The 11,790-nt window shown below is 47.5% G+C and overlaps 2 protein-coding genes across 2 annotated transcripts; one reads left to right on the top strand and one right to left on the bottom strand.

Moving 5' to 3' along the window:
- On the top strand, positions 1-3,862 carry TMEM88 (transmembrane protein 88). The gene is made up of 2 exons (XM_040416733.1): positions 1-213; positions 3,578-3,862. Exons 1-2 carry the CDS (start codon positions 1-3, stop codon positions 3,824-3,826), a joined length of 462 nt encoding a protein of 153 aa, XP_040272667.1. The 3' UTR covers positions 3,827-3,862.
- A 6,477-nt stretch (positions 3,863-10,339) lies between these two features.
- Positions 10,340-11,761, bottom strand: NAA38 (N-alpha-acetyltransferase 38, NatC auxiliary subunit). Its single transcript, XM_040415211.1, has 3 exons — positions 11,606-11,761; positions 10,627-10,798; positions 10,340-10,546 (listed from the first exon to the last, which is right to left on the bottom strand). Exons 1-3 carry the CDS (start codon positions 11,705-11,707, stop codon positions 10,434-10,436), a joined length of 387 nt encoding a protein of 128 aa, XP_040271145.1. The 5' UTR covers positions 11,708-11,761; the 3' UTR covers positions 10,340-10,433.
- Positions 11,762-11,790: the final 29 nt, after the last annotated feature.

Genomic DNA, 11,790 nt, shown 5'->3' with positions numbered 1-11,790 from the left:
ATGGGAGAAGATACCTCTACTCTGCCACCACCATATACGCCTGCACCCCCAGTACCCCGGGAACCCTTGGACTGCTGGGCATGTGCCGTGCTGATCACTGCCCACAACCTGTTGGTGGGAGCCGCCAATCTGGGGATCTTCATCGTGATGTGCGGAGGAGCTCTGGTGCCATCTGCTGTCATGCTTCTCTATGGGTTCCTGTGCCACCCACGGGTCAGTACCATGATATGTCTTCTCTTATTCTGTCATTGTCTCCATCCAGCATGTTGGGTTTTTGGTCAGAGACCTCCCACCCATGGATGGTGGAAGAACTTGTCCATGGAACCTCACAGCCGAGACTTGTACTTTCACTGACAGTGGAGGGCCATGTGGTACCTGAAAGCCTTCTTAGAAGTCCTGGACCTGGTGCCTCTGTATGGACGGGATCCGTAGAAGGTTCTATACTCATCATTGTATCCAGGGATCGTCAGTATGGCCAGTCAGCAGATGATGGGAGTTACAGCACTTTTTGGTCACTGCTGTTCCATTTCTTGCTGAAACATTTTTCCACCACTCTTTCCAGTTTTGGAAAGTGGGTGGCAATGTGGGTGACGTTGTCCTGGCGAGGTGGTTAAAGTCAGATATATCCTCTAAGACCTCGATGTCACTCCAGAGAAAGTGCAGAAATTAGAGGAACCTCTCAGCATATAAGGTCTCATTCACATGTCTGTATCCGTGGTTACATCTGTGAAGATGTCCATGTACAATCTGTGTTTGGCCCGTGTGTCCTCCGTTTTCCACAGAGCACTGCTAGGCTGAAAGTTTTCCCAGAGCATCTCCTAGCAACGATCCATAAAAAACCATGGACCAAAGAGGGATGGCCTCACGTACCCACAGACCATAACATGCATGAGGGATCCGTAATCACAGGGCATGCTCCTGTGATGTCACCACCGACCCATGGGACGTGGAAAACCACTGATGTCAATGGATGTGAGAGCAGTCTGTGGAGAACATGGACAACACACGTGTGTGACTCACTAACATGTGAAAGAGGCCTGACTGGTCAAACACTGGGTGACATTGGGTGGTTTGGTGCAAATTAGGGCAACGCAGAAAACCGACGACATCATAGGGGGGATTTATAAATGACCCCTATATTTCATGAGCTTTCCATGCAGCAGACTGGCACTGAGCAGAAGTAGATGCATAACTCTGCAGGCAGTATCACACAGGATAGGATTAGATACACAGCTCAGCAGGCAGTATCACACAGGATAGGATTAGATACACAGCTCAGCAGACAGTATCACACAGAAGAGGATTAGATACACAGCTCAGCAGGCAGTATCACACATGATAGGATTAGATACACAGCTCAGCAGACAGTATCACACAGAAGAGGATTAGATACACAGCTCAGCAGACTGTATCACACAGGATAGGATTAGATACACAGCTCAGCAGACAGTATCACACATGATAGGATTAGATACACAGCTCAGCAGACAGTATCACACAGGATAGGATCAGATACACAGCTCAGCAGACAGTATCACACAGGATAGGATTAGATACACAGCTCTGCAGATAGTATCACACATGATAGGATTAGATACACAGCTCAGCGGACAGTATCACACAGGATAGGATTAGATACACAGCTCAGCAGACAGTATCACACAGGATAGGATTAGATACACAGCTCAGCAGACTGTATCACACAGGATAGGATTAGATACACAGCTCTGCAGATAGTATCACACATGATAGGATTAGATACACAGCTCGGCGGACAGTATCACACAGGATAGGATTAGATACACAGCTCAGCAGACAGTATCACACAGGATAGGATTAGATACACAGCTCAGCAGACAGTATCACACAGGAGAGGATTAGATACACGGCTCAGCAGACAGTATCACACAGGATAGGATTAGATATACAGCTCAGCAGACAGTATCACACAGGATAGGATTAGATACACAGCTCAGAAGACAGTATCACACAGGAGAGGATTAGATACACGGCTCAGCAGACAGTATCACACAGGATAGGATTAGATACACAGCTCAGCAGACAGTATCACACATGATAGGATTAGATACACAGCTCAGCAGACAGTATCACACAGGATAGGATTAGATACACAGCTCAGCAGACAGTATCACACAGGATAGGATTAGATACACGGCTCAGCAGACAGTATCACACAGGATAGGATTAGATACACAGCTCAGCAGACAGTATCACACAGTACAGGATTAGATACACAGCTCAGCAGACAGTATCACACAGGATAGGATTAAATACACAGCTCTGCAGACAGTATCACACAGGATAGGATTAGATACACAGCTCAGCAGACAGTATCACACAGGATAGGATTAGATACACAGCTCAGCAGACAGTATCACACAGGATAGGATTAGATACACCGCTCAGCAGACAGTATCACACAGGATAGGATTAAATACACAGCTCTGCAGACAGTATCACACAGGATAGGATTAGATACACAGCTCAGCAGACAGTATCACACAGGATAGGATTAGATACACAGCTCAGCAGGCAGTATCACACAGGATAGGATTAGATACACAGCTCAGCAGACAGTATCCCACAGGACAGGATTAGATACACAGCTCAGCAGACAGTATCACACAGGATAGGATTAGATACACAGCTCAGCAGACAGTATCACACAGGATAGGATTAGATACAGGCCTGTGTATATATTAGGGGTAGGCAACCTCCTGCACTCCAGATGTTGCAACCTCCTGAACTCCCAGCATGCATACTTCCTCTGCTCTTCTCAGAACTCTCACAAAAATGAATGGAGCATGCTGGGAATTGTAGTTTCGCAACAGCTGGAGTGCCGGAGGTTGCTGACCCCTGGTATATATGGTCTCCATACCATTGCTGTACACAGCCTCCCTCGCACATTCCTCAGCTGGTATCAGTCTCTCGGTACCACCACCCGCCTGTTTACATTATTAACCCTCTCGGTACCACCACCCGCCTGTTTACATTATTAACCCTCTCGGTACCACCACCCGCCTGTTTACATTATTAACCCTCTCGGTACCACCACCCGCCTGTTTACATTATTAACCCTCTCGGTACCACCACCCGCCTGTTTACATTATTAACCCTCTCGGTACCACCACCCGCCTGTTTACATTATTAACCCTCTCGGTACCACCACCCGCCTGTTTACATTATTAACCCTCTCGGTACCACCACCCGCCTGTTTACATTATTAACCCTCTCGGTACCACCACCCGCCTGTTTACATTATTAACCCTCTCGGTACCACCACCCGCCTGTTTACATTATTAACCCTCTCGGTACCACCACCCGCCTGTTTACATTATTAACCCTCTCGGTACCACCACCCGCCTGTTTACATTATTAACCCTCTCGGTACCACCACCCGCCTGTTTACATTATTAACCCTCTCGGTACCACCACCCGCCTGTTTACATTATTAACCCTCTCGGTACCACCACCCGCCTGTTTACATTATTAACCCTCTCGGTACCACCACCCGCCTGTTTACATTATTAACCCTTTTCTTTCTCTTGGTTTCCAGTTCCGCAAGCCTAAAGAGACGCTGTGCCCGGCGATGCTGACCCCGGCGGCCTGCGTTTCTCTGCTGGTCTTCGGGGTCCTGTTGGTCTTGCCCTTCCTGATCCTCGGATTGGCCGGTTACGCTCGGATCGTACGCTGCTTCCAGCTCAGCTCCTGCTTCCTGCCCTACAGCCGCGCCATGTATCAGGGAACCCCACCCCAAAGACCCCCGGCCAACGAGAGCCCCAAGGATGGCAAAGCCTGGGTGTGAGGAGGCCCGGGGCCACAGAGACTATACCACACCACTGACCCCACCGTTTTGCCGTATTGTGATTACCTCGAGGACATGAGCCTAGAGGCGGCCCTGACGGTGCAGAAACATGGCTGCCACTGCTTGCTGGGACTAGTAGTTTAATTATGGCGGGTGGGGGGGCTCCTCCGTTATTTCTGGGGCATCGTGATGTAATCTCAGGTTTTACATATCATGTTAGATATCTTCATTGTAAATACAAACTGTTGCTGAACTACAACTCCCAGCATGCATGAGGCTTGTGGACGTCATGCCGAGAGGTGTATTTCACAACAGCTGAAGGAACACAATTACATACGTGAGGACTTATACACCAATTACAGCTAGAGCTGCACTCACAATTCTGCCCCTCCCCATGCTCTGTCTGTAGCAGACACAATGCAGTTATACTGGGAGGGGTGTGACTGTCAGCTCTGCGCAGGCAGCTTTGGAGGTGACCAGAGTATAAGACTCATCATTAGAGATGAGCGAATTTCAGGTTATGAAATTCATTCACCCTTCGTTTACTGGTAAAAGGTGAATTGCGTTATGGATTCCGTTACCACGGACCATGACGCAGTTCTATGACAGAATGCCTTTAGAGACATTCCGTTATGCATTCAGTCATAGAATTGCGTTATCGTCCGTGGTAACAGAATCCATAACGCAATTCTGCTTTTACCACCATATTTTGAAGCGTGAACGAATTTCTAAATATGACATTCGCTGATCTGTACTTCTCACTGTTATGCGGTGGGGCAGTGTCAGGCGGGGATCATCCATTCCATGGTCATGAGGCTCCAGCCAAAGGCCTCATTCACACGGCCGTTCTGGGCATTGGGGATCGAATTTGCGGTCCTCAATGCACGGGCGACATCTCTGCGGCGGCCGGATCGAGACCCATTCAACTTGAATGGGTCCGTGATTCGTCAGTACCGTAAAAAAAAAAAATGGAACATTTTTTTGTGGTGCGGAGGCACGGACAGAAACACCACGGAAGCACTCCGTAGTACTTCCGTGCCTCCAATCCAAGTGAATGGGTCCGCATCCGTGATGAGGGAAACACGCGGCTGGTGCCCGGGCAACGGCCGTGTGCATGAGGCCTAAAGGGGATGACAGTGGGATCTGCATAATGTCCGCATTATCCCATGTGAATCATGTACTGCCGCAATGTGCAAAATAAAAGATTTGTTCCCACTGTATGGCGGTATTATTTGGGCACTTCACTGTATGGCGGTATTATTTGGGCACTTCACTGTATGGCGGTATTATTTGGGCACTTCACTGTATGGCAGTATTATTTGGGCACTTCACTGTATGGCAGTATTATTTGGGCACTTCACTGTATGGCAGTATTATTTGGGCACATCACTGTATGGCAGTATTATTTGGGCACATCACTGTATGGCGGTATTATTTGGGCACTTCACTGTATGGCAGTATTATTTGGGCACTTCACTGTATGGCGGTATTATTTGGGCACTTCACTGTATGGCAGTATTATTTGGGCACTTCACTGTATGGCGGTATTATTTGGGCACTTCACTGTATGGCAGTATTATTTGGGCACTATGTGATAGTATTATAGAAACATAGAATGTGTCGGCAGATAAGAACCATTTGGCCCATCTAGTCTGCCCAATATACTGAGTACTATGGATAGCCCCCGGCCCTATCCTATATGAAGGATGGCCTTATGCCTATCCCATGCATGCTTAAACCCCTTCACTGTATTTGCAGCTACCACTTCTGCAGGAAGGCTATTCCATGCATCCACTACTCTCTCAGTAAAGTAATACTTCCTGATATTACTTTTAAACCTTTGCCCCTCTAATTTAAAACTATGTCCTCTTGTAGCAGTTTTTCTTCTTTTAAATATGCTCTCCTCTTTTACCTTGTTGATTCCCTTTATGTATTTAGCAGTTTCTCTCATATCCCCTCTGTCTCGTCTTTCTTCCAAGCTATACATGTTAAGGTCCTTTAATCTTTCCTGGTAAGTTTTATCCTGCAATCCATGTACCAGTTTAGTAGCTCTTCTCTGAACTCTCTCCAAAGTATCAATATCCTTCTGGAGATATGGTCTCCAGTACTGAGCACAATACTCTAAATGAGGTCTCACTAGTGCTCTGTAGAGCGGCATGAGCGCCTCCCTCTTTCTACTGGTAATGCCTCTCCCTATACACCCAAGCATTCTGCTAGCAATTCCTGCTGCTCTATGACATTGTCTGCCTACCTTTAAGTCTTCTGAAATAATGACCCCTAAATCCCTTTCCTGAGATACTGAGGTTAGGACTGTGTCACTAATTTTATATTCTGCTCTTGGGTCTTTACGCCCCAGGTGCATTATCTCTTACCATCGAGGCCTTCTGCAATTTCGCTGATAAAGATATTAAACAATATGGGTCCCAGAACAGATCCCTGAGGTACCCCACTGGTAACAAGACCTTGGTCTGAATATACTCCATTGACTACAACCCTCTGTTGCCTGTCCCTCAGCCACTGCCTAATCCATTCAACAATATGGGAGTCCATGCACAAAGACTGCAATTTGATAAGCCTTCTATGTGGGACAGTATCAAAAGCCTTACTAAAGTCTAGATAAGCGATGTCTACTGCACCTTCTCCATCTATTATTTTAGTCACCCAATCAAAAAAATCTAAAAGATTAGTTTGACGTGATCTCCCTGAAGTAAACCCATGCTGTGTTTCATCTTTCAATCCATGGGATTTTAGATGTTCCACAATCCTCTCCATAAGTATGGTTTCCATTAATTTCCCCACTATTGATGTCAGGCTTACTGGCCTATAGTTGCCCGATTCCTCCCTACTACCTTTCTTGTGAATGGGCACAACATTTGCTAATTTCCAATCTTCTGGGACGACTCCTGTTACCAGTGATTGGTTAAATAAATCTGTTAATGGTTTTGCTAGTTCACCGCTGAGCTCTTTTAATAGCTTTGGGTGTATCCCATCAGGCCCCTGTGACTTATTTGTATTAATTTTAGACAGCTGACTTAGAACCTCTTCCTCTGTAGAGACACATGCATCAAAATAATTATTAGTCTTCCTTCCTAACTGAGGTCCTTTTCCTTCCTTTTTCTTTGTAAAAACTGATCAGAAGTATTCATTGATGCAGTCAGCTAGTTCTTTATCTTCTTCCATATACAGTCAGGTCCATAAATATTGGGACATGGACACAATTATAACATTTTTGGCTCTATACACCACCACAATGGATTTGAAATTAAACAAACAAGATGTGCTTTAACTGCAGACTGTCAGCTTTAATTTGAGGGTATTTACATCCAAATCAGGTGAACGGTGCAGGAATTACAACAGTTTGCATATGTGCCCCCACTTGTTAAGGGACCAAAAGTAATGGGACAGAATAATAATTATAACTCAAACTTTCCCTTTTTAATACTTGGTTGCAAATCCTTTGCAGTCAATTACAGCCTGAAGTCTGGAACGCATAGACATCACCAGACGCTGGGTTTCATCCCTGGTGATGCTCTGCCAGGCCTCTACTGCAACTGTCTTCAGTTCCTGCTTGTTCTTGGGGCATTTTCCCTTCAGTTTTGTCTTCAGCAAGTGAAATGCATGCTCAACCGGATTCAGGTCAGGTGATTGACTTGGCCATTGCATAACATTCCACTTCTTTCCCTTAAAAAACTCTTTGGCTGCTTTTGCAGTATGCTTTGGGTCATTGTCCATCTGCACTGTGAAGCGCCGTCCAATGAGTTCTAAAGCATTTAGCTGAATATGAGCAGATAATATTGCCCGAAACACTTCAGAATTCATCCTGCTGCTTTTGTCAGCAGTCACATCATCAATAAATACAAGAGAAGCAGTTCCATTGGCAGCCATACATGCCCACGCCATGACACTACCACCACCATGCTTCACTGATGAGGTGGTATGCTAAGGGTCATGAGCAGTTCCTTTCCTTCTCCATACTCTTCTCTTCCCATCACTCTGGTACAAGTTGATCTTGGTCTCATCTGTCCATAGGATGTTGTTCCAGAACTGTGAAGGCTTTTTTAGATGTCGTTTGGCAAACTCTAATCTGGCCTTCCTGTTTTTGAGGCTCAACAATGGTTTACATCGTGTGGTGAACCCTCTGTATTCACTCTGGTGAAGTCTTCTCTTGATGGTTGACTTTGACACACATACACCTACCTCCTGGAGAGTGTTCTTGATCTGGCCAACTGCTGTGAAGGGTATTTTCTTCACTGGGGAAAGAATTCTTCGGTCATCCACCACAGTTGTTTTCCGTGGTCTTCCGGGTCTTTTGGTGTTGCTGAGCTCACCGATGCGTTCCTTCTTTTTAAGAATGTTCCAAACAGTTGTTTTGGCCAGGCCTAATGTTTTTGCTATCTCTCTGATGGGTTTGTTGTGTTTTTTTCAGCCTAATGAAGTCTTGCTTCACTGATAGTGACAGCTCTTTGGATCTCATCTTGAGAGTTGACAGCAACAGATTCCAAATGCAAATAGCAGACGTGAAATGAACTCTGGACCTTTTATCTGCTCATTGTAATTGGGATAATGAGGGAATAACACACACCTGGCCATGGAACAGCTGAGAAGCCAATTGTCCCATTACTTTTGGTTCCTTAACAAGTGGGAGGCACATATGCAAACTGTTGTAATTCCTGCACCGTTCACCTGATTTGGATGTAAATACCCTCAAAATAAAGCTGACAGTCTGCAGGTAAAGCACATCTTGTTCGTTTCATTTCAAATCCATTGTGGTGGTGTATAGAGGCAAATATTTTAGAATTGAGTCGATGTCCCAATATTTATGGACCTGACTGTACCTTCCTTCTTTTGTTTTTAATTTGGTAATTCCTTGTTTTAGTTTCCTTTTTTCATTTATGTATCTGAAGAATGTCTTCTCGCCTTTTTTCCCTGACTGAGCTAATTTCTCTTCTGCCTGTGCTCTAGAAGCTCTTATAACTTGATTGGCCTCTCTCTGCCTAATCTTGTAAATTTGCCTGTCATCCTCGTTTTTGTTTTTTATAATTACTAAATGCTATCTTTTTGTTTTTAATGATGTTGGCCACTTCTGCTGAGTACCACAGTGGTCTCTTCCTTTTACTGACAAGCCTAATGCAATTTTCTGTTGCCTTCAATAGTGCCACTTTTAAGTAGTCCCATTTCTCCTGGACTCCATTGAAACTGTTCCAATCTGATAGGGACTCGTATGATATTAGTTAGACAGTATGAAGTTGTATTAGTACTTTACTGTATTGCGGTATTATTTGGGCACTATATAGTGGTGCTAGCTTTTCACTGTATGGCGGTATTATTTGGGCACTATGAAGAGGTATGACACTGTATGGCGACATTAATTAGGCACTATGTAGTGATATTAGTTCTTCACTGTATGGCGGTATTATTTGGGCACTACGTAGTGGTACTCGTTCTTCACTGAATGGTGGCATTTATGCACTAAGTAGTGGTATTCGCTCTTCACTATACATCAGTATTATTTGGGCCCTAAGTAGTGGTATTACACTGTATAACAGTATTATGTGCGCACTGTAATCTTCAGGACACTAGGTTTCAGGTCTATTTAGCAGTATTATTTGGTCACAGTGTGGTCCAGTGCGAAGGACCTCCACATGCCTTGATCCAGCCCTGGCTCTTCACAGTGATGATGTTGTATGTACAGACGTCCAGTCCTCCAACGTATGGAAGATGTAGCGGTTACACATGGCGCGCGGGTGACAGGTGCCGTCTCATTCAGGTCTCTGCCCACGTCTCCAGTGCAAAGTTACCTACAACCCCCATCGTGCACCATCCTCCTCCTCTTCTCCTTAATTTGAACGCTCCATAAGAACAAGAAGTGGACAGTGGGGGTTATAAGGTGAGTGCATACCTACCTCTGTCCTGCACCCTCAATCTGAAGATACATTGTGGGGGTTGTAGTGCTGCATCCAGATATCCATAATATAGTGGAGACATATTTTGTACTGCAACTGATCTGATCCCATAACCCCCTCCTGGCAGCAAAAATGTGTAGGGAGTGCGCCCGCGTCCTCATTGGGGGGGGTTCCTGCATGTGCCTCCATGTAGGGTGCGCGTCCGCGTCCTCACGGGTGCCTGCGTGTGCCTCCATGTAGGGTGCCTGCGTGTGCCTCCATGTAGGGTGCCTGCGTGTGCCTCCATGTAGGGTGCCTGCGTGTGCCTCCATGTAGGGTGCCTGCGTGTGCCTCCATGTAGGGTGCCTGCGTGTGCCTCCATGTAGGGTGCCTGCGTGTGCCTCCATGTAGGGTGCCTGCGTGTGCCTCCATGTAGGGTGCCTGCGTGTGCCTCCATGTAGGGTGCCTGCGTGTGCCTCCATGTAGGGTGCCTGCGTGTGCCTCCATGTAGGGTGCGCGCTCGCGTGTGTGGGGGTGCCTGCGTGTGCATTATGGAGTTACATTCTGTTTTTGCCCGAGTGTCAGTCTTCACTGCAGTTCTGGCACTAAACGTTAATTCGCTATAAAAAAATGGCGGTAAAAATAATTTAATTATAGAAAAGTGAATGTACACAGAGCTATACACAGGCGAGGGGTGGAGCGTCCCCCGGTGTCGCCATCTTGAGTCACAGGTACTGGGGGGAAGTGACGCTCTCCAGCTCCACCTGTATGGACACGATGTGGTGACCGGGGACCATGGCGAGGCCCAGGACGCGCGGCTCTCGCACAGGGAACGAGTCTGCAGGGGAAGGAGGGAGAGGGTTAATGGGTGGAGCTTGGCACTTCTATCAACGCCTCCGCCATCTTAAAGGGGCTCACCTGAGGGTCGGAGGAACTCCTGCGCGGAGCCCAGGATGACGTTGCAGTCTCGGTCGGTGCACAGGAAGCAGCCGATGAGCGAGCGGCCGTCCGTCATCTCGATGCGCATGTTCCGGTTCAGCAGAGACTCCAGCTTCTGCCGGGCGCCGTCACCCGCCTCCACGTCCGAGTCCTGGGGGCAAAAACGGGCAACGTCACTGGGACACACAGGCTCATAACATTACCACCCAGCACCCCCACAGTCCTGACTGACAAGTCCATACGGGGAGGCAGCAGAAGACGGTGGAGGGCAACATAAGTGAGGCTGTGTAACCCGTCAGAGGCTGGGAAAGCTGGGTGCCACAGCCTCCATATTGGATACCACCCAGCTTTCCCTGCTCCTGACTGCCACAGCTGACACGGCCTCCATATTGGATACCACCGAGCTTTCCCTGCTCCTGACTGCCACAGCAGACACGGCCTCCATATTGGTTATCACCCAGCTTTCTATCCCTGCCTTCTGCAATCAGCCTTGACATTCGGGATCCTGGGAAAGCTGGATCTTAATAAGATGCAATGAAGAGCAGCCATTGTCACCCAGCTTTCCTGGATGATAACCCTGACCGGTGAGTCTGATAGATACCAACACGTCCCGGCAGAGCTGTCACCCAGCTTTCCCGGGATCCTGAGAGGTGTGTGTCATTCAGGGGTCAGGGAGAGCTGGGTGCCCGCCAGCACAAGGGCCATCACCCAGCTTTTCCAAAGTCCTGATCGGTAACGCTCCTGTACTCCTCACACCTGACATTCTAGGATGCGGGAAAGCTGGGTGATAGCCCCTGTGGGAGTGTACGTGGCGGCCATATTGGTTGTCACCCAGCTTTCCCAGGAAACGGCTCCCCATGTTGAGCCCCTCCCGAGTACACTCCTCTGTATGTCACTGAGGGGGGCATGAAGCAGTCCTGTCCTGTCCTCTACCTCACACCGCAGCCATGACACTCACCCCGGCCGGAGGGCTGCAGCCATTCTCCTCCAGTACAGCGGCCATAACTCCTAGTCCGCACAGGCTGACGGGGAAGAAAGAAAAGACTACATCTCCCAACATGCTTTACAGGAAGGTAGGCAGGAAATGATGTAGTTAAAGTGAGACCAGAACAGGAAATGACGTCAGAGCAGCGGCTGGAACGC

The sequence above is a fragment of the Bufo bufo genome, chromosome 1, assembly GCF_905171765.1.
Source record: "Bufo bufo chromosome 1, aBufBuf1.1, whole genome shotgun sequence".
In the NCBI taxonomy this organism is placed as follows: Eukaryota; Metazoa; Chordata; class Amphibia; order Anura; family Bufonidae; genus Bufo; species Bufo bufo.
The sequence above is the reverse complement of the archived record's forward strand: the minus strand, read 5'-3'. Positions and strand labels throughout refer to the sequence as shown.